Source organism: Chiloscyllium plagiosum, chromosome 5 (genome assembly GCF_004010195.1).
Source record: "Chiloscyllium plagiosum isolate BGI_BamShark_2017 chromosome 5, ASM401019v2, whole genome shotgun sequence".
NCBI classification, from domain to species: Eukaryota; Metazoa; Chordata; class Chondrichthyes; order Orectolobiformes; family Hemiscylliidae; genus Chiloscyllium; species Chiloscyllium plagiosum.
This window is the reverse complement of record NC_057714.1, coordinates 4,910,369-4,933,034: the sequence shown is the minus strand read 5'-3', so window position 1 is coordinate 4,933,034 and position 22,666 is coordinate 4,910,369. Positions and strand designations below refer to the sequence as shown.

Genomic DNA, 22,666 nt, shown 5'->3' with positions numbered 1-22,666 from the left:
GAGATCACTCTGAATATTATTGACTATAGAGTATGCCATTGACTTAAGCTTATGATTGACTTTTTGGGTACGCGAAGCTACTGAATGGATATAAGCCAAAAGCAGTCTGATCATAACAAACCCAGCTACAACAGGAGATTTCTAGGACAGTATTTATTAGGTTCGATATTTAATGTTAGTGCAATCTGGGAATGAACTAATATCAGGTTTGAATAAAGATGCTTTAATATTCAAACCTGTAGTTTGCCAAAAATATTACTCAGTGACAGTCACTACATTCCTAAAATGCAAATGCACGTTGTTGCTGTCAGAAGCATTGTACAGTCTTCACAGATTGGAAACACAGAGCTTTGCTGAGCACCATCGTTTCCTGAAGTGCTTATTTCCTGCAGTAGTAGCAAAATGCTGTCTAGGACGAAACTTATTTCACACATGGACCAAGACCTTGAATAACCAACCAAGGTTCAGGAATTCTAGTAAATAGTTTACACTGTATTTCTTTAAGTTGGAGAAGGGAATCAAAATATCAAAATGTGGGCGGCACGGTGGCACAGTGGTTAGCACTGCTGCCTCACAGCGCCTGAGACCCGGGTTCAATTCCCGCCTCAGGCGACTGACTCTGTGGAGTTTGCACGTTCTCCCCATGTCTGCGTGGGTTTCCTCCGGGTGCTCCGGTTTCCTCCCACAGTCCAAAGATGTGCAGGTCAGGTGAATTGGCCATGCTAAATTGCCCATAGTGTTAGGTAAGGGGTAAATGTAGGGGCATGGGTGGGTTGCGCTTTGGCGGGTCGGTGTGGACTTGTTGGGCCGAAGGGCCTGTTTCCTCACTGTAATGTAATCTAATCAAAAACAAATACTTGTAAATGAACAAACTGATTTTAAAGCAGATCATGGGGCTTTCAGAATTGCATGAAATGTTGGTGCAGTTAAAGTTTTTTAATAGTAATCCCTCCTGTACCATGATATTTACTTCCCTAGACTTTCAAGACATATAATAATGTCACAACTATTATTCTAAATCTGTGTGTAATGCTTACATTTGTTAAGTACGGGTCTGGCTGATTTTCTTTCCTTCAGACAATCTCCAACTCTTTCTATCGAGTTTCTAATCATATCGTCACATGGTGTTGTATTGTCTCTCAGTTAGCTTGCTAATCCCATGTCTTTGTGGTAACTTTCCAGGATAGTAATGAGAAACTTGAAATTCTCTTAGCATTCCACCATTCTCCAATAAGCAAATTGAGCCTTATTGCTGCCAGAATCACTCGTACTTGTTACCAGCAATAAATGTAAACCCTTATGTGTGGGAAGAGGACGCAGGTTTGTAATGAACAGAAATGTCTGTTTTATCAGCAGGCTTTCACTTAATTTGCTTCTCTGAGATTGACCAGAGGAGCTGATATAAGTACTCCTAATCCTACAATTCAGAGCCCAGCAAAGAAAGTGGTGTCCATAAACATATGTATGCATTTTACATTGGCTCATTATATACAAACAGGCACACAGAATGTAAAATTAAGACAGGATCACAGCATACTGGGGAGGCAATGGCTGAGTGATATTATTGCTAGACTATTAATTCAGAAACTCAGCTAACATTCTGGGGACTGGGTTCAAATCCCACTATAGCAGCTGGTGGAATTTGAATTTAATTTTAAAAATCAGGAATTAAGAATCTACTGTTGCTGATTGCTGGAGAAACCCATCTGGTTTGCGAATGTCCTTCAGGGAATGAAAGGTCATCCTCACCTGGTCTGGCCTACATGTGACCCCAGACCCACAGTAATGTAGTTGACTCTCAATTTCCCTCTGCAATGTCCTGAATCCCAGTCCTGAAAAAGGATTATGTCCAAAATATTGACTCTCTTGCTCGTCAGATGCTGCCTGACCTGCTGCTCCTTTTCCAGCGCCACAACAAGGGTAGCAGATACATGGGAAAGCCACCACCCGTAAAGTCCCCTCCAAGCCACTAACATCCTGACTTGGAAATAAATTACTGTTCCTTCATTGCTGGATCAAAATCCTGGAATTCCCTCCCTAATGGGCATTTGAATCAACCCACAGCAGGTGAACTATTGCAATTCAAGAAGCCTGCTCACCATCACCTTCTCAAGGAAACTAGGGAACAGGCAATAAATGCTGGCCAACCGAATTTTGAAAAATCATCAGCATGACCTCTTTGTTGGAGTTTACACATATGTTCCTTAAATTTCTAAACTTTGGCAATCAAGAGTTTCAAAACAGATCGTCAAATACAAAATGTGCAATTTACCATTTGAAAAAAATACCAAACTTCACATAATTTGTCTCTCTTCTCTCCTAACGGTCTACAGTTATTCTCAAAGGTACTGTGATCAGCAACAACAACACGGTTTGGTGGAAGCAGGTTTTACACAACAAACATGGGATCAGACAAAATAAGGTTCCAGGTCAAAACAAGCTTTCAAACTTGAAACATCAGGCAGAAAAAAACAGCAGCTCAGTGACATGTCTTTGTCAGAAAGAAAATGGGAGGGCAAGTAAACTCCAAGTACCCTTGCATTCTATTTCATAAGTGAATTCGCAGAAGCATTGTGAGATGTCAGGGAGAAGATCAGCTTACCGACCTGTTAACTGAGCAATAGTTGATGACATTAAAATACATACAAAGAAAGGTCAAGTGACAAAAAGAAAATACAGATTAAAATAGTATTAATTCAATTTATGGGAAAATATGCAAGAGTATTAATAGAAATTGCATTTGGAGTCTGGGGCTTTCCAAGTGAATATGTGCGAGGTGATCAGAATTGTTATTATAGAATTAATGGGACATCAATTGATGCCATCGGCACTTGCACAGATAAATGTGAAAATGAGAAAGATGTTGTCAGATTTACCTGTTCTTTTATGAGCTTTTTATTACACTGATACCTTACTGAGTGATTCAACACTGAAATACCTCCCTGTACATGGGAGAATGTACAATTGCAGTACTTACACACTAGACATCTTCTAAACATGCCAGAAAAGGTTAGGACTGATCTGTTATAGTGTGATGAAATTTAATCATTGAGAACTTTTAATTGTTCCAACCAACTTGCCACTGGGCACTAAAAATGTACTTTTGAAAGTGTGAGATCTCATTGCTTTGGATTTTAATTACTGGAGGTATTAAAAAGTTCTGTTTCTTTGATCTCTCTCTCTCTCTTACTCTTCTCTTGCTGTTCCTCTCTTAACTGCAATTTTTGGACCTAATTTTACACGGAGTTAAGTATTCAAACTTATAGCTCTAGTTTAGTCTCTGTTGACCAGATATCACATTGGGGCCAGGAATTGGAAGGTAGATTTGGCTCTGGGCTGTTCTTCTGGGCTCAGCCTCCAGTGCTGTATCCTAGGACTAACTATCTTTAACTGACCTTCCACCCATAATAAGGTCAGAAGTGGGGATATTCGCTGATGTTTGATCCTCAGCAGCATTTACAATTCGTTTGATACTGAAGCAAATGATGGCCAAATGTAGCAACATGTGGTCAACATCTAAAATAGAACAGAATCCCTACAGAGAAGAAACAGGCCCTTTGGCCCAACAAGTCCACACTGACCCTGTGAAGAGTAACCCACCCAGACCCATTCCCCTATTCTATATTTACACCTGACTAATACACTTAACCTACACATCCCTGAACACGGTTGACAATTTAGCACGGACAAATTCACCTGACCTGCACATCTTGGGATTGTGGGAGGAAACCCACACAGACATGGGGAGAATGTGCAAACACGACACACACACACATGTTCAAGGCTGGAATCAAACCCAGGCCCCTGGCACTGTGAGGCAACGGTGCTAACCACTGAGCTACTGTGCCACCCCAGGCTTGGTTGGGCTGACAAGCAGCAAGGTACAACAATTTGACTTTCTCCTGTTGGATACGGTCACTGCGCAGTACTTGTGTGGCACAAATATTAAAGAAGAATAACAATTTATTGTTTGGTGTACTTTTAGAAAAGAAAAGTGGAATGTTTTATAAGTCGCCATACCACAGCACCTAAATAAATGACAGAAGCCATAAATAATAATAAGAAAAAAGTAAAGGTTCATCACTGTTCAAGTAACGGCTCCTGAGTTTGCAGTACGTTGGAAAATCAGGCCAAACAGCCAAGCAGGGCCAGACCGAGACCGCCTCACCACACTGAGATAAGACTCGCACGCTGGGACTAGATCTTCACCCTGGCTTGTCGGAATACCTGGAGGCCGTCACAAAGAAGACCTCCAGGATGGATGGGATGAGACCACCACTCTGGGCCAAGACCACAATGCCAGGAGACAGCCACACCAGGCACCAAGCCATTCCGGGCTGTGGAAGTCACCTTATTGCTGGGCCTGGGCCAGGAGAAGGCGCCTTCTGTCAAAGTTGTTAAAAGGTCAGGTGCTATAATAAATAAATGTTAAGAAGAAAGCACAGAAAGAGAAAAAGTAAAACAGACGGAGTAGACGAGTTCCAGGCTCCTGGGGAGGAAACTGTACGTTGCTCTGCCACTTGTCAATGGAACACAACACAGGAAGACAATTAATGATCTCCTGCCCTCTGCAATAGTAAGTCCCACTAGCCTTTCAGTATTACCTCGCACTCAGAAGGCCGTCACTCAGTGTAAAACTCTGTCATGGTACAGCCATGTCACACAGACATGCCAACTTCACCGTCACATGCATGATGAGCATTGAAGGGCTCACACCGACCTTACGCTAATGATCTTCAGTATCTTCCTAGACACCCTTCTTTCTACTCCTTACCAAGGAGGGCCCACTCCCTGCTCATGAACAGCACGGGAACAAATTCCTAACACACTCAACCTTACCTTTCTCTCAACAGAGAACAAGCACACACAAATGTCTACCCTTGGTGAGTTTGTGCATTTTTGGAAAGATAATTACAAAAACTGTATAAAAGTAGAAAAAGTGCCAGACCATTCACAAGTTATGGTAACTTACTCGAAATAGCCATCATTACCCTTTGTGCATGAGGCTGAGTCTAGGATAAAAAAAAGATCCACTACCTACTGCGACTGACAACATCCTCCATCAATATCTGCATCAGGAAATAGAATAGATGTACCAGGAAAAACAATGTTTTTTGCCAAGTTGGAAAGCATCACTCAATTGATCTCACTTCATACATTTGTATTTAGGTACTTATCTGTCTTGCAAACTCCCAAGGAAATGGCTAATGAAACATTCAAGTGTTCTTTCAATCCTCCCAGTTCTAACAGAACAATTTACTAAGAAATATGTTTGACTTTAACCTTCTAGCCCTGAAAATTCAGTAGATGCACTCTCAAACAAATACAGCTTTTAAAACTCAGTAATCTTCAACTTATCCAGAATACTTATCCAACTGATGAAATATCTATTCTGGCAATTACTAGTGTTATGGGATTATGAGGAATATAACAGCAAATATTCCTCATTGCTCATTTTGAATGTCAAGCAATGGATGTAAACTGTGCATGTGATTTAGCACACTAATAGTTCTTTAACATTGCAAAAAGGCAATGCATAGATGATGCCTGGAACGGAACAAATGCCAAATCACTGACAATGACATTTTCATTACCCAAGAATAAATGTCAAGAAAAAGTATCAGTTTTTAAGTTATAGAAATTATTAAAAGCTGGTGCCTACATGCTTCAACCATCTCGATAGCTATTTGGGCCAATTAGATATGTGTGATTTTCTTTCAGTTGATAAAATAGGATAAAAAAATCCTTACATCTCACACATACATATTCACAGATTGGACAGAGTAGTATAAAAATATTACTCATCCCACCACATACATTCTAAAGGAACAATTTTAGCCACCTACCTGGTGAAAATTATCAAAAGGTTGTTGAAAGCTAAGCAAAGTATTCGTCATGACAATAACGACAACTGGCCTTCATTTTTACTATGGGTTTGTTTAAAAGGCTAAAGTGCTCACCAGAATCAAGTGTAGAAAACCAGAAACATGCAAATAATCTTATTGTGCAACAAAGAACTGACTGACATTTTAATGTAAACACACAAGGATATGCGTATGGAAATCCAGCAGAAAATGAGAAGACACTGGTTTCCTAGCACAACAAGGTGGGCAGCTTGTTCATCACGTGACAAGGCATGAGAGTTAAAATGACCATCTTGTCCATAGACACGTACATTATAAAGCCTTGCCACTTGCCCCAACCCGGCCAGTTCAATTCCAATGTGGAGTTAGAACAGAAACTCTATTTCAGGAAATCACAAGTAGGCATTGTACCCTCAGTTAACAATAAACCCCTAGAACTACACGAGACAATGCCACTCTCAGCAGGTAATTGTTGGTGAAGCGTTTCAACAGAAAGAAGTGCTGAATCTAAAAGTATGTCAAAGTGAGGGAGTGATCAGTACGTGGTGTTATTTTTTCTCCTCTTATGCTGTGGCCATATGAATGGGAATAATATAGATTAAACACATCCACAGGACGTTCTGAACATTAGGGCAGCAATGATCTTACTAAACGGTGCAACACGTTCAAAGGCCGAATGGCCTATTCCTGCTCCTAACTCATCATGTGCATATGAAAATGAGTTGGAATTTTTTAGCCTTCTCTGGACAAATCAGGATCGAGAGGGACCCTATAAACCGGTCCATTGGTGTACACGTCGATTTCCCACTGTCATAGCTTTTAAACAAAACATGGAGTAGGTAAAGGATAGCCCTTCCACCAAGAAGATAATTGGCCCACTTAGGTGACAAATCAATGACCTATTCCCTCCTCCACCGGCACATTCCCAGAGGTGTCAGCTTTTGGTGAGCCCCTGACTTGTGGGAAGGCTGCCTGGTGGTGAGCTCAGCAGCCTTGGTCAATGAACTTCCATTCTTGCACTCAGAGAGGCCTCCCAGGTCCTACAGCTTCAGGAATCCACTCGACATCCTTACTTGGAGCAGACTCACAGTGACAGACTCCGAGTAGGTCTCTTCTTGGAAAACCAGGGCAGGCTAGCTCCTAGACCTTCAAGCAATGGCTTGTCAGCCATGACCTAGAATTGTTGGGCAAGGTCAATGGTCTGAAGGCCTACTCCTGTTCCATTGTCCCACAATGGGAGTATATTTTCAAAGGTGACAAAATTTCGCTTGGATTATCCAATTTGTGTCACTGCCAATTTTATCCTCTATTATCATAGACTTAATCTAGAAGTGACGGGTCAAGCATAATCAGATAAGATAAACGCAATAAGTCTGATAATAATCTTTACAATTAAGAATAATATTGCTATTATCACAGTATATTGTACAAAATGAGTGGCTGAGCATGATTACAATGAAAATAAACTCTGATTAAAGTTAAGGGAACAATAAACCATTCAAGTTTCAGTCTTGCTGTTCAAATTATCTGACCCTCTTGATTTTTTTCACACATCCTCAATTCCCAATTAACTCCATCTTGCTGATTTATCAATAACACGTAATAAAACAAAAGTCATACCTGGTACACCTGGTGGCATTTTCAGGTATTTCCCATTAAAATGCTGAATTACTACTTCACATTTCTCAGTGGACTCCATTCTAGATACAAAGAAAAGGTTTGAGTGGTATCTCTGTCAAGCAATCATTAATAATGTGGACACAAATACATGGCATTTTCTTCAGAATATAGTTTCGATTTCACAGCATACAAGTCACATTTCACCGTAGTTGTTTTTATGGCTGAGACACATTTTACAGAGATTGCTTTAGTGGAGCAAAATGCCACCAAAAATATGAACAATTTAGGAGCATACTGTCCAACAGTTATTTTGTCAGCAGTCAACAGGGTAAGTATTATTGGGCATGTTCAACAAGCAACTGCTTCTCCAGAGTAAAACAATTGCATTGTTGTGCCTAGTAACTGTCTGTTCCAAATCACTGACATGAAAAGTTTATACAGTGAATTAGTGTCCATTAGCAGAGTAAAAACAACAGAACATTAGTGCAATTATTGACCAATTACTAACAGTGTCTAATCACAGACGACCATATGCAGAGAAATTCCAGGGCAAGAATATGTATCAAGGATATTTCATGACAAATTAAACAGATTAATTAATTTATGTATATCCACCCCCCGCCCCACCCCACCGTGAGACTAGATATTGACAAGGAAACTCATAGAACTATACTTGTTTTTGTTGCAGAATACAAGACTGAATTAAAGAGAAGGCTTAAGTATAGAAACAATAATATCTTACATAATTTAAAAAATACTATAGTGTCCCATAATTCACAATAGTGCTTTAAATCAAAATTCGCCACTAAGCCACAATGGATGTATTAGGAGATTTGATCAGAATCTCGTCAAAACTCGAGTTTTAAAGAGTGTCTCAAAGGAGGAAAGAAAAACCAAGGTTCAGGAACAGAATTCCAGGATGTAGAGACTGAAGTCATAGTTGCCATTGTACAGCTATGTTAATCAGGGATGTTCAAAAGGCCTGAGTTGAAGTAGCACAGAGAACTTGGGAAAGCTGTAAGACTGAAAAGGATTAGAGAATGAGTGAACACTGGCCATGGAGGCATTTGAAAACAAGAATGAGACATTTAAAATCAAGCTTTTTTTTTAAAACCAAGGAATCATTGTGGTGAGCAGAGGAATGCTGGGTGACTGGCATTTGGTGCAAGTTAGGATATGGGTTGTAGAGTTTTAGATTAGCTCAAGTTTATGTAAATCAAATTTACAATATCACAAGCTGTTGTTTGTTAAGGGGAGACAATGGTTTCATGGTAGTATCGCAGCACTGTTAATTCAGAGACTCAAGTAATGTTCTAGGGATTCAGGTTTGAATCCCTGCCCAGCAATGTCCTTTAGGAAAGGAAACGTCCATCCTTACCTGGTTGACTCTTAACTACTCTTTGGGAAATTAGGAATGGGCAATAAATGTTGATCTAGCCAGTGACACGCTCGGCCCATGAATGGATAACGAAAAAGGACGGTGAAATGGAAGAAGATTTTATTACTATTTAGCAAAATGGGCAATAATTCAGAAAACAAACACAACATGAGAAACCCTTGCAATACCACGCTAATTAAAACCTGAAAAAATTTGTTATTTCCTTCTGTATTTGTTGCAAAGGAACACGTTCTGTTTAACCTGAAGAACTTGACAAGATTGGTTTAGATTACATTTACAAAATCACAACTCTTTATCCCCCCATAGTATTGAACATGTATAATAAAGAAGAAATTAATATCTGGACTAAACAAATCTGAATAAACGTCACTCAAAACCAGGATGGAATGATAAGTACAGATGATCAAATACTCTGTAAAATACAACTGCTGAAATCACAGATAAGTCATTTATGGAATGCAATATTGTGAACTGCTCGATGTCAAGCAGATAAATAGTCTGGACCTTCACTTGATTGTCGTTGGAAATTGTTGAGAAACTCTACTGGGCTTCATCTCCTTTTGCATTTTTAGAAGTTGACTCCCTCTCTCTGAAGATTAAGCAGTTTGGCTTGATATCATGGCAAATTACATACAGTCTATGGAGAGAAAGGGGCTTGATAGCCCGAACTGCCTATGCACATCCTTCCATTCTGTACATTAGTTACTTAGTGTTGTTTTGCACCAAATTAAAAAGGAAAGAAGTGTTGCTGGTATTGTTTATAGCTTTGATATTGATATGTTCAATGTAAACGGTTTCATATCATCATTAATATCTACAAATTGTCCTTCAGAATTGAAAAACAACTTTGTTGGCTTGGAGTGTATGCAAAGGTTTGATTGTGTCATTGGATAACATCAGGGGAAGATTCACCAAAACCCACGAAAATCATTGTAAGTGGCCACTGAACAAGAAAATTACTAAAATTAATTAAAAAGACAGCCTTCTAAGTTTAAGATCAGTAAGTTGTTACAATTGTAAGTTTAAAAGATTATGTTTTGGGAATGGAGCCTTATATCACAGACAGACAGTGGAAGCTCAGTGTAGACAGCAGGGAGAAAAGCTTACTGATATTGAATTCCCACAGCTGGATGTGGGAGGGAAGTGAACATGAATCGAAGAGGCATTCAGCATCTTTTAAGAATTCCAGAAGATATATTCCGGCATGTTTGGGGGAAGCTTTACTGCCAGTGGAAGATTTAAGAAGTTTTCAAAAACTGAATAAGATGCTTGAAGACAGAGTTAGCACATGGTAAAATGTGGTTAGAGGACGCCATTGGAAGCTTGGAACAACTGTGGACCACTTGCTAAAGGAATTGCAGCTGTGTGGAGAATACAATTGGTGCTAAATATACAAGGAGAATGTTACTCTCTGAGGTTGGCTAGAAAAAGAAAATAGTGTTGAGTCAACAGGTACATTTAATTACTTACAGGTATTTAAACATGAAGGCCAAGTGTGATTATGGTATTCTCTGTCCATCAGGATCACGCTGTAATTAAAACTTCATCCATAGACGAAAGAACTACAAGTTAGGAGGTGTTGTTGGGTGTGATGAAATACATTGAGGCAGATAAGTTTCCAGGGCCTGATGGGATCTATTCCAAGCTACCAAAGGAGCGAAGGGAGGAGATCACTGGGCCTTTAATAGAGATCCTTGTATCGTCTTTAGCCACAGGCAAGGCCCCAGAAGACAGGAGAATAGCTAATGTTGTTCCTTTGTCTAAGAAGAGCAACAAGCACAGTCTAGGAAAGTATAGACTGATAAGCCTTACATCAATCATAAGTAAATTATTGGAGAAGATTTTGAGTGACAGGATTTATTTGCATTTGAAGAAGAATGGACTTACAGGGGTGTTCTTGTCTCATTTCCCTGGAGCGTCGGGGGTGACCTTTATAGAGGTTTACAAAATTATGAGGGGCATGGATAGGGTAAATAGGCAAAGTCTTTTCCCCGGGGTGGGAGAGTCCAGAACTAGAGGGCATAGGTTTAGGGTGAGAGGGGAAAGAACAAAGCAGTTTCTGCCTAGTCTCGAACTGGGGACCTTTCGCGTCTTAGACGAACGCGATGACCACTACACTACAGAAACAAGACACAAAATTGGAGAAGATTTTGAGTGACAGGATTTATTTGCATTTGAAGAAGAATGGACTTACAGGGGCAGTCTTGTCTCATTTCCCTGGAGCGCGGAGGCTGAGGGGTGACCTTTATAGAGGTTTACAAAATTATGAGGGGCATGGATAGGGTAAATAGGCAAAGTCTTTTCCCCGGGGTGGGGGAGTCCAGAACTAGAGGGCATAGGTTTAGGATGAAAGGGGGAAGATATAAAAGAGACCTAAGGGGCTACTTTTTCAACACAGAGGGTGGTACGTATGGAATGAGCTGCCAGAGGAAGTGGTGGAGGCTGGTACAATTGCAACATTTAAGAGGCATTTGGATGGGTATATGAATAGGAAGGGTTTGGAGGGATATGGGCCGGGTGCTGGCAGGTGGGACTAGATTTGGTTGGGATACCTGGTCGGCATGGACAGGTTGGTCCGAAGGGTCTGTTTTCGTGCTGTACATCTCTATGACTCTATGACTAAGTGACAGAGATGATTGATGAGGATAAGGCAGTGGATGTTGTCGACATGGACTTTATGAAAGCATTTGATAAGGTCCTTTATTTTAAGCTAGTCTCGAAGATCAAATCACATGGGGAATCTATGGTGAGATGACAAATTGGATACAAACTTGGCTTGGCCATAGAAGACAGAGGTTAGTTGTGGAGGGATTTTTTATTTTTGATTGGAGGTCTGTAACCTGTGGTGTTCTGCAAGGAACAGTGCTTGGACCTCTGCTGTTTGTAATATACATAAATGATTTGGGTGAAAATATCAGTGGTCTGTTGGTAAATTTGCAGATGACACAAAAATTGGTGCAGTTGTGAGTAAGGAAGGATATCAGCTATATATAAAGATCCGCTGGAAAGTTGGGTGGAGAAATAGTAGATGGCGTTTAATCTGGTTAAATGTGAGGTGATGCATTTTGGGAGATCAAATGCAAAAGGAAAGTATACTGTAACTGGCAGAACCCTTAGGAGCATTGATATATAGAGGGACCTTGGAGTGCAAGTCCATAGGTGTTAAAGAAGGCCTAAAGCATGCCTGGCTTTATCAGTTGAGGTATTTGAGGATAAAAGTAGGCAAGTCGTGTTGCAAATGTACAAGACTTTGGACACACCATACCCGGAGTACTGTAGGCAGCTCTGGTCACCATTCTATAGGAAGGATGTGGAGACTTTGGAGAGGGTGCAGAAGAGGTTACCAGAATGTTGCCTGGATTGGAGTGCATTAACTAAAAGGAGGTTGGACTAGAACATGGTAGTCTAAAGGGAAACCTGATAGAAGTACCTAAAATTATGAGAGACATGGTTAGGGTGTATAGTTGGAGTCTCTATCCCAGGGTGGACATGTCAAATACTAAGGGGGCATAGGTTTAAATTGAGGGGGAAAAAAATTAAAGGAGTTTTTTTTACACAGGGTAATAGATTCCAGGGGAAGCAATAGAAGCCGAAATGATAGCAAAGTTTAAGACAGGCATATTAACAGGCAAAGAAGAGAGAGTCTTGGAACAGGTACAGGCAGAAGGAATTATTTTGGGATAGCATCATGGTCAGCACAAGCATGGTGGGCTGAAGGGCCTGTTCCTGTGGTGTTCTGTTCTATGTTCCATGAAATTCTTTCAGCGAGTAATTGGAAGTTGACATTTCTTTCTAAACTTTATCAGACTCTATGGAGATCATAACAAAGTCTCATGTTAACGAATGTTACAGAACACAGGGTCAATCTCTGCAGGGTGCAATGCATGATCATCCCAATAACATCTGCAGAAGTGTAAAAGTAACTGCAGGAAAGGAATATAAATATTTTTCATGCTATTTTTCATGTGTTGGCAGATCTTCTATCAAACTTCTGATGGAAAATCAGGAGGATCTATATGAAAATTCAAATGTTACCTGATCATGTAATAGAAATAGAAATATGTTAATTGGAAATTACTAACATTTGTAAAGGGAACTTCTCTAATAACTGCAAGGCAATAAATTCTAATTTTATAAACTTTTGAATGTGCAGCTAAATCACCAATGATTTAACATTACACTGGAAGGATCAATGCCTTGTGGTACCTAATGATAATTAAGATTTCAGTCCTGAATAAAACGCAAATGTAATCAGCTGTGGGCCATGCATAGGGAAATGCATCAAAACATCTGTTTGAAATTCCACTGTTCCCTGTTTCAGGGATGTACTTAAAATGTGTTACTACATCATTAAAATAATTCTCAAAGGAATATTACAGTTGCAATATCTTAAATATTGTGGTTTGAATTCAGTAACCATGAATCCTGTGATACTCAGCAGCTAGCAGAAAATTAGGGCATATCTGATCTTTTGTTGATCTGATACCCTACAGACAAATGTGGTCAGTGCAAATTCAGTATCAGTACACATGCAGAGACATGTTGTCTCCTCACCAGCTCCATCACTGCACAAGCACTGAAATTTCATGCGCTTAACATTGTCATTTTGCCAAAGAATGGCAGGAGGGAGCGTTGAGTACAATATGCTGGATGACATCTGTTTCTCCCCGCTTTCCTCTCATCCCCTTCAGCACATCATTTCACATGGTAGTCCAAATAAAAGATGTCAATATCAGTACTATTCTACTTCCACTCAACCTACAATTGAAATTCATGAACTCCTAGCTGAGTAACTAAAAGGTTCAGGCACTTGGGTTCACCAGCACAATTATGCTTTTGTTTATTCATTTGTGAGATGGGATCTTGTTTGGCTGGCCAGCATTTTTGGCTGTCCCTAGCTGCCCTTGAGAAGGTGGTGGTGACCTGTCTTCCTGAATCACTGCAGTCCATATGCTGTAGGTAGATCCACAATGCTATTAGGGAGGGAATTCCTGAATTTTGACCCAATGACAGTGAAGATATGGCAATATATTTCCAAGTGAGGAAGGTGAATGGGTTGGAGGGCAACTTGCAATGATTGTGCTGACTAGCATTACTGCAACTGTCCTACCAGATGGAAGTAGTTGTGGGTTTGGAAGCTGCTGTCTAGGGATCTTTGGCAACTTTCTTTATCGAATTGCACCAATCATGGGCACATATTCACTTGGTTTTTTTCAGGGTTGGTAATTTCTTTTGAGTTAAATGCCAACCCACATAGGAGCGACATCATTACTGTTAAAAATTATTTGTTAGAGCAATGAGCCAAACAAAATGGAGTCTGAGAATTGATGATTTTAAATTGGTTTGTTGGCATCAATTCAAAAACATTGCTTTGCCTTAGTGAATCAAACTTTTTTTTCAAACCTCTCCAGTGCAATGTTTTGGATTAATTTCTCTTCTTCCAATTTTGCTTTGGAAAAATCAATCTTTCCAAATGTTTCTTAAACGTTGGTGTGTACTGCAGCCTATTTCCCTAGTTTGCAGTAATTCTTTTCCCAAGTGATAAGAACAAATGGATCAGCAGGCTATTCAACATGGACAGCATTGGACAACCCCAGTACTGTCTTCATGCAGAATGTAGTTTCCATGAAAAAATACTGAGAAGTGGCAAACTTGGAGAATTTAGGAAATCCATGGTTCTTAATTTCAAAGGTAGCGTATTAAATGAGTGAATGCTGCTTCCCATTGACTGGTACGGTTAGTATTATTATGTATGTAGCTGAATTCTAGCCTCCACTGATATTTTGAAGTAAATTGAATAATTTCTTGAACAGATTTTGAAATACCACATTGCAAAGCAGAGAGAAACGGGAGCTAAAGTTACAGGAGATGAAAACTTAGAAGTAATTGGCCCATCATGCAAATATGTATATTTCTCAGCTAATGACACAGATGTTTTGGAGGTAAAAAGTTAAAATAAAAAGTCCAAAGGAATATTTAGCTTCTTATCCAGTTGATTGTAAGAAGTATTCCTCAGCAAATCATCATGATGGATTTTCTGTATTCTGCTGAACTCTCCAATTTAACTTGGGTATTTGTTCAGTTATCTCTGTTCGCCACTTTTGATTCCTGGAAATCACATGGGCAATAGCACAAGTTATCTTTGTCAAGAAAGAAGTAATAAAAAAAGGAACTGGAAATTGGAAAGGTTAAAAAAATACACAAACATCTACATGACAACTGGCAAACCATTTAAAAAAAGAGAATGTTTGTGGTCTGTATTACCAAGAAATTGTTGAAAGAGTTGTATATTGAAATCAATGTTGGGCATACTTTCAAAAAGGGTTATTATATGTACACTCCTTGAACAAACTACCTCTGGAGAGTTGAACCATACACTGCCAATTGCAGTTATATGAAGAATACAGTCCTTTTCTACTAGAATTTCTCAATTAGTTCATCTGAAATTCCAGCAGATGCTATCAGCAATCTGGCACACGCTTGGCTTTAAGTCAAGTGAAAACTTAGCAGCCCTCATAAAGAACAGCAGCACAAAGAAAGGAATACTTGTTCACAGTTCTCCTTTCATGTGGTGCCCAGTTGCAACTACTGAACCCTTTGTGCATGTGAGGTACCTGAAACCTTATAGGACTCTGCCATTCCATAAATACAGGAATGCTGACATCCTTTCAACTGCTGCACACGGGGCGGGAAGAAAAAAGCCTTAATGCTCATTTTGCAACATTCAAAACACTGGAGAAACTCTTCACAGCAAATTCTTGATCTATCAGCATTTCCACTGAAGTTGGAGCCGGTTGATTGAGTATTGTTGACTGACTCATTGACCGATTAAAATAGAGAAATCAGCAGGTTTCACTTCAGTTCTACAGAAGAATCAAGAATCAGTCTGAAGTCAATGAAATTACAGTATTGAATCAAAAAGCAATTTCAAAATTCTTTGACTAAGAACATAGCTTTCTCTTCTCCTCAAGACTCTCTTGTCAATGTGCCCTAAATGAATGGATAAAATTCTCTCCAATAGGTGAACTAGAATAAACATTAAAAATTGGTGTACAGAGCAACCTTTATTATCCAAACAACACCGGTGGGGAGGATTTTGTTTCGATAATCAAATGTTTGGATAATTGAATGCCGGATAACGCAGTCTAGCCAAGCATCGGGACCTTGCAATCTTGTCCAGATAATCCGAAGTTTGGATAATCGAATGCCGGACAATTGAAGTTCCTCTGTATTGTAAAAGTTGGTTATTTTATTTCATTTGATTTGATTTATTATTGTCACATATACCAAGGTGCAGTGAAAAGTGTTGTCTGACAGGCAAGTGCACGGGGTAACAGAATACAGGACACAATGCCGAGAAGGTGCCAAGGGAAATCAATGTTAACATTAAAAAGATCTATTCAAAAGTCTGATAACTCCTGGGAAAAAGCTGTTCTTGAATGTGTTCAAACATGTAAACAAGCTTTCTAATCTCTGCCCAGTGGTATAACTGGCGTGGAAGGGTCTTTGTTTATGTTGGTTGCTTTCCCAAGGCAGCGAGAAGGATGGATTGAGTCAATGGATGAGAGGCTGGTTTGCGTGATGAATTGGGCTGTGTTCATAAGTCTTTGTAGTTTCTTACCGTCTGGGATGAGCTGTTGCCATACCACTCTGCGATGCATCCAGATAGGATGCTTTCTACGGTTATTTGAAGCATAAGGGGACAATTCAAATTTTGACACAAGTGGCCATGATACCAGCAATGCTCCAGCCCAGCCCGGTGGTTGGGAAGCTTGCACCGTTCTCAGGTTTGGATCTCACTAGTGTCTTGCCAAACTGGAGACCTAGACTGTTGACCCATAGTAATGTGCACCAAGTAGGTGAGGCCTGTCTTACGGGAATAGGTTGCATGGAATTAGAGTGGTGAGGGGCGGTAGATGTAGAAGAAGGGCATGTTGTATGTGGTGGGCTCAGGAAAACTGAAATTGAGTTTGGTAATTTGCAACTTTTAATCAGTATCAGACTTTGCTTTAAGACTTTTCCACTATTTGAATATATATGGCACACTTTTCCAATCTTTTTTAAAATTTCAATTAATAATATACAATAGGTATAAAAGTCATTGAGAAACTTAAAGCAGCACTCTCAAATTCAATGAGAGCAAAAGACTGGTCATAGCACATTGGCCGCCCATTACATAAACTGGTCAGACCTCTCTTCCAATAGAGAGGAAAAGTGTCACGGGGTTCCAGGGGCCATCTCTTCTACCACACTCATTTTACATATCTGCCCAAATTAAAAGTTTTGCCCTTAATTATGTTTGAAATTCAAAAAGCAAATGTGTGAATCAAATTGGGACTCATTCTAGTTGCTCAATTGCATAACATTCAATTGACCAAGTCTCCCAGTGTAGGTCTGGCATAACAATCAATACAATTGGTAGTGGACTCAAGTTAGTGGACACATGCGTATCTGAACAAAGACTGCCTGCAAAATGACAGTGGTTTTCCCTTCAAACCGTGAAATATTCTGTTTTGGTCATGAAAGAGTCAGATATTTATCTCATGTCTCAAGGTGTGCACAGCTCTTGCATAAATAATATTTTCCTATTAATGTTTTGTGCCTACAATAGAAGAAGACGATACACATGCATCGTTGAAATTGTGTGAATATGCCTGCAAAATTTTGATGGGGTCATAGAGATGTACAGCATGGAAACAGACCCTCTGATCCAACTTGTCCATGTTGACCAGATATCCCAACCCAATCTAGTCCCACCTGCCAGCACCCGGTGCATATCCCCCCAAACCCTTCCTATTCATATACCGATCCAGATGCCTTTTAAATGTTGCTAAATGTTGCAATTGTACCAGCCTTCACCACTTCCTCTGGCAGCTCATTCCACACACATACCACCCTCTGTGTGAAAAAGTTTCCCTTTAGGTCTCTTTTATATCTTTCCCCTCTCACCGTAAACCTATGCCCTCTAGTTCTGGACTCGCCTACACAGGGAAGAGACTTTCTCTATTTACCCGATCCATGCTCCTCATGATTTTATAAACCTCTATCAAGGTCACCCCTCAGCCTCCGATGCTCTAGGGAAAACAGCCCTAGCATATTTAACCTCTCCCCATAGCTCAAATCCTCCAACCATGGCAACATCCTTGTAAATCTTTTTTGAACCCTTTCAAGTTTCACAACATCCTTCTGATAGGAAGGAGACCAGAATTGCACACAATATTCCAATAGTGGCCTAATTAATGTCCTGTACAGCCGCAACATGACCTCCCAACCCCTGTACTCAAGACTCTGACCAATAAAGGAAAGCATACAAAACGCCTTCTTCACTATCCTAGCTACCTGTGACTCCACTTTTAAGGAGCTATGAACCTGCACTCCAAGGTCTCTTTGTTCAGCAACACTCCCTAGGACCTTACCATTAAGTGTATAAGTCCTGCTAAGATTTGCTTTCCCAAAACACAGCACCTTGCATTTATCTAAAGTAAACTCCATCTGCCACTTCTCAGCCCACTGGCCCATCTGATCAAGATCCCATTGTAATGTGAGGTAACCTTCCTTTCTGTCCACTATACCTCCAAGTTTGGTGTCATCTGCAGACTTACTAACTATACCTCTTATGCTCACATCCAAATCATTTATATAAATGATGAAAAGATCTTAAAGAGATGTGTATAAAGGCAATTTTGTCACCTTAACAGTACCTGTGGTGCAATAAATCTAGTGTTACACCAAATAGATGCTCTGTGAAGCAGGTGTTGTTTCTTCAGAAAATAAAATTCTTACAACAAACAGTATTGTTTTCTTACTTTTACATAATAACAGCAAACTCCTTGCATCCTCTACCAGGTAAATATCTCTCCTTTCCTGCAGAGGGGGCCGATCACTCTTAAAGCTGAGGAGAGACATAGTTCCTGATTTGGATCATTATTCTGGGAGGACTGGCCATGGGCCTGTTTTAGGTTGTGTGACACAGATTCTGATGTGGCTGCCTAGCCTCACATTTTAATGGAAAAAAGACGAACAACAACACAGAGAAAAAGCATAAAAATACTAAAACTTGGGGAACAAGCAATGCTGTTCAATTATGTATTTAATTCCTGGTTAAAAACAATAAATGCCATGAGTAAGAGGTTAATCACATTTACACTGCTCATGTGGTCAGAATACAAACATTTAGGTCTCATCAGAATGACACAAATTTGGCTGAGTATAGATTAGTTTGGGTTTGGCAGCACTTAGCCTTTTACAAGCACAGCACAGTGATAATTTCAAGCAACAACGTTCTGACTGTGTATCTATTCATCTCCGATGCCAATCTAAACGTGTTCCAACGTCATAGTTCTACAGATCTAAATAATTTAGCTCTACTTTGTGGGATGGAGGTAAGAGGAGGAAAATAGAGTGAGATCTGTGTGATGCTTCATGGTTTGATGCAACAAGGGGTAAAGGTAAGCCAGTTAATTAAAGCTGTGGGGATTCAGGGTAGCATCTGGGAATGAATTAACAACTGTCTGAAGCAAAGGAAACAATGAATACTTTTTTTGTCATGGTGGTAGTGGTGAGAGGAGGCTGAGTGTTGTGGCAGTACTAAGTGTGTTGTCCCAGAAATCAGTGCCACAAATGGAACTGTTTCTACATTTACATAATGGATCCATATTCAGAAACTGAAAGAAAAGTGCTCAAATTTGTAGACAATATCAATCTAGAAAGCAGAATGGAATTCTCTAAAGCCATTTAGAAACAATAGAATGAGCTGGGCATGAAAAATCATTAAATAGTAAAATGGAAGATGAACAATGATATTGACAATTAGAAAGTGCTGTACACATAAAGGAAACATAGATAACATAGATTATATAAACAATGCCAGAAAACCAAAATTGAATCCACAAAAGACAGAGGCTATTTTTAGATACATTGTTAACCATTTCTAATCCATGCAGAATGGTAATCAGCAAAGCTAACAGTACAGCATGTTTAACTAGATGGCCAAACCACATAATTCATATATAGTAAGGCTACAGGAAGGATGTTGTTAGGTAGTACAGAAAAGAAATTACAAGGATGTTGTTGGGAATGGAGGGTTTGAGTTACAAGTTGAGGCTGGATAAGATGAGACATTTTTCCCTGGAACGTCAGAAGCTGAGAGGTATCCTTATATAGGTTTATAAAATCCTGAGGGGCAGAGATAAGTTGAATAGTCAGGATCTTTTCCCAGGGTAGGGAAGTCCAAAACTGGAGGGCTTAGGTTTAAGGTGAGAGAGGAAAGATTTAAAAGGGACCTGAGGGGCAACTTTATCACATAGAAGGTAGTACATACATGGAATAAGCAGCCAGAGAAACTGGTGGAAGCAGGTACAATTCCAACATTTATAAGACATTTGGACAGGTATATGAATAGGAAAGGTTTAGAGTGATGTAGGCCAAATGCTGGCAAATGAGACTAGTTCAACTGAGGATAGATGAGTTGGATCAAAGGGTCTGCTTCCATGCTGTGTGAATATGACTCTACACCAGAGTAAGAAGTGATCAAACACTACAGTGACCCAGTCATATCGTATCTTCAATTCTGCGTCTAGTTCTGTTGACCAATACAATAGAAATATTCAACCTGTCCTGATAACTTAACATTATTCTAGTGAATTTGCATTGCACCCAACCCAAGGCCAATTTATATTTGCTCAGACCTGGTATTCAGTACTGAATCTAATACTCCAGGTGCAACTGCCTTACATAATAAAACAATATTTTTAAAAACTTCACACAGATGTAATCATAATTGGATTACACGTCCAAGACAAGTTAGTGAGGCAAAATCCCTGAAATAATTTAACAAACACCAAAACAATATAACAGATGGTATTAGGTTCTGTCTGAATTAATGACACCTTGATACAAATGGCCTTCTTTATCCATAATCATCTTGTGCACTGAATTGTCAATCCTGTGATGTTAATGTGGTGATTTTGATGTGGTTATTTTCATTGTCTTGTTCTTTTCTGATAGACATGCACTCAAGTGCAACAGTCTTAATCTGTAGACATGTATTTCTGCGCCAATGAAGTTTTTTTTAGATTAGATTACTTACAGTGTGGAAACAGGCCCTTCAACCCAACAAGTCCACACCGACCCGTCGAAGCGTAACCCACCCAGGCCCATTCCCCTACATTCATCCCTTCACCTAACACTACGGGCAATTTAGCATGGCCAATTCACCTAACCTGCACATTTTTGGATTGTGGGAGGAAACCGGAGCACCCGGAGAAAACCGACGCAGACACGGGGACAATGTGCAAACTCCACACAGAGAGTCGCCTGGAGGTGGGAATTGAACCCGGGTTTCTGGCGCTGTGAGGCAGCAGTGCTAACCACTGTGCCACCCTGCCACCCATTGATCTGTGGCTGACCTGCCTTAAGCTGAATCAACAAGAATCATACAACTATATGTCCATTTGGTTGAGGCACATTTTTTTTAGAAATGAAACAGATGCACAGACAGAATTTGGCTTTACTGATAGTTCACTACGTAACTTTAAAAGTAAACGGCAGTTTATTGAATTGAATTGAATTGAATTTATTGTCACATGTACCGAGTGAAAAGCTTTGTTGTGTGAGCAATACAGGCAGATCACAGAGTTAAGTAACACAGATAGTAGAAGTGAAAGAATTTTCATTTAACATTGTGCATACACAAAATATACCCTTAAACACAACCTACTCTGTGTGTGCGTGTGTTTTAGTATCACACAATGCAACAGTAGTGGTTCTACTGAGATGACTGTTGAATTGTCAGAGAAATTTATTCCTGCTGTGTTTTGTATGGAACAGGTCCATCATTGTCAATCTGATTTTATTGCTTTGCTGATATTTTGGGGTAATTGGGGGTCTCTGTTCATCCATGGATGTGGCCAGTTTCAAAATATACATGTTGATAAGATCCTGTTCCCGCTGGTGCAGAGAAAGAGGAACATATGACATGCCCAATGACAAACTGACACAAGCAGGTCAGCCATCCAGATTTTATTTACACCAGGCGCTTTAGTTAAAATTATACCGCATTTATCTTTTTATGGCTTTATTGGAGGATTGGACCCGGTCTCTCACCTGGCAAATCCCACCCCTCGGCTTACTCCATTTGCATCTCTTAATATCCTTGTGGAGATGACATGGCCGAAAGGTTTCAGCATATTCTCTAGTTCCTGCTCATCCATGGATATCGGCAGATTTGAGATGTACAGGTTGGTTGGGTCCTGTTCTTGCTGCTGCAGAGAAAGAAGAAAAGTATGACATAAATATTTTCAGTTCAATGCAGACTATCTACGATTTCCAGATAGACAGAAATAAGACCACCAGAAACCAAAGCCAGATATTAAAATGAAAATGTGATTTCAAACCAATCAAAAACAATCATGAGTAAATTTGCAATCTCAATAAAATACAATGGTGTACACTACCCACATTTCATTACCATCTTTAAAACTTGGCTCAAAGCATGTTAGCAGTGCTTGTTTTGAACCAAAATGTATGCATTCATACATTAATAGTGTTATGATGATTTGTTATCTGAAATATTAATTTGCAATACCATTGGCTTGATTTTATATTAAAAGAACACTTTCCAAAAAAATCATTTTGATTTCGAACACAGAGAGAGATTGTGCCTGTATTCTCTCTCTCTTTCAGTGAAACTTCTCTCATCAAAGTGTGAGTTTAAAACCTCTGGAAGTTCTCATCGCTACAAGAAGTCAGCTGAATTGTCACCATCCTCTCCAGAAAGAGAATT

The 22,666-nt window shown here is 39.7% G+C and overlaps 1 protein-coding gene and 1 non-coding gene across 3 annotated transcripts in view; both read right to left on the bottom strand.

The window, feature by feature from the left end:
• LOC122549671 (RNA-binding motif, single-stranded-interacting protein 3-like) overlaps positions 1-22,666 on the bottom strand; it is a 1,362,397-nt gene that overhangs the window by 161,744 nt on the left and 1,177,987 nt on the right. For both annotated transcript variants that reach the window (XM_043689502.1, XM_043689500.1), the window contains exons 7-8: positions 21,988-22,145; positions 7,485-7,564 (exon numbers count right to left, since the gene is read on the bottom strand). In XM_043689502.1, coding sequence (XP_043545437.1) covers positions 7,485-7,564; positions 21,988-22,145 — 238 coding nt within the window. The remainder of the gene's footprint in view (positions 1-7,484; positions 7,565-21,987; positions 22,146-22,666) is intronic.
• trnal-aag lies at positions 10,938-11,010 on the bottom strand. Its single transcript has one exon. It is a non-coding gene; the product is annotated as a tRNA-Leu (tRNA).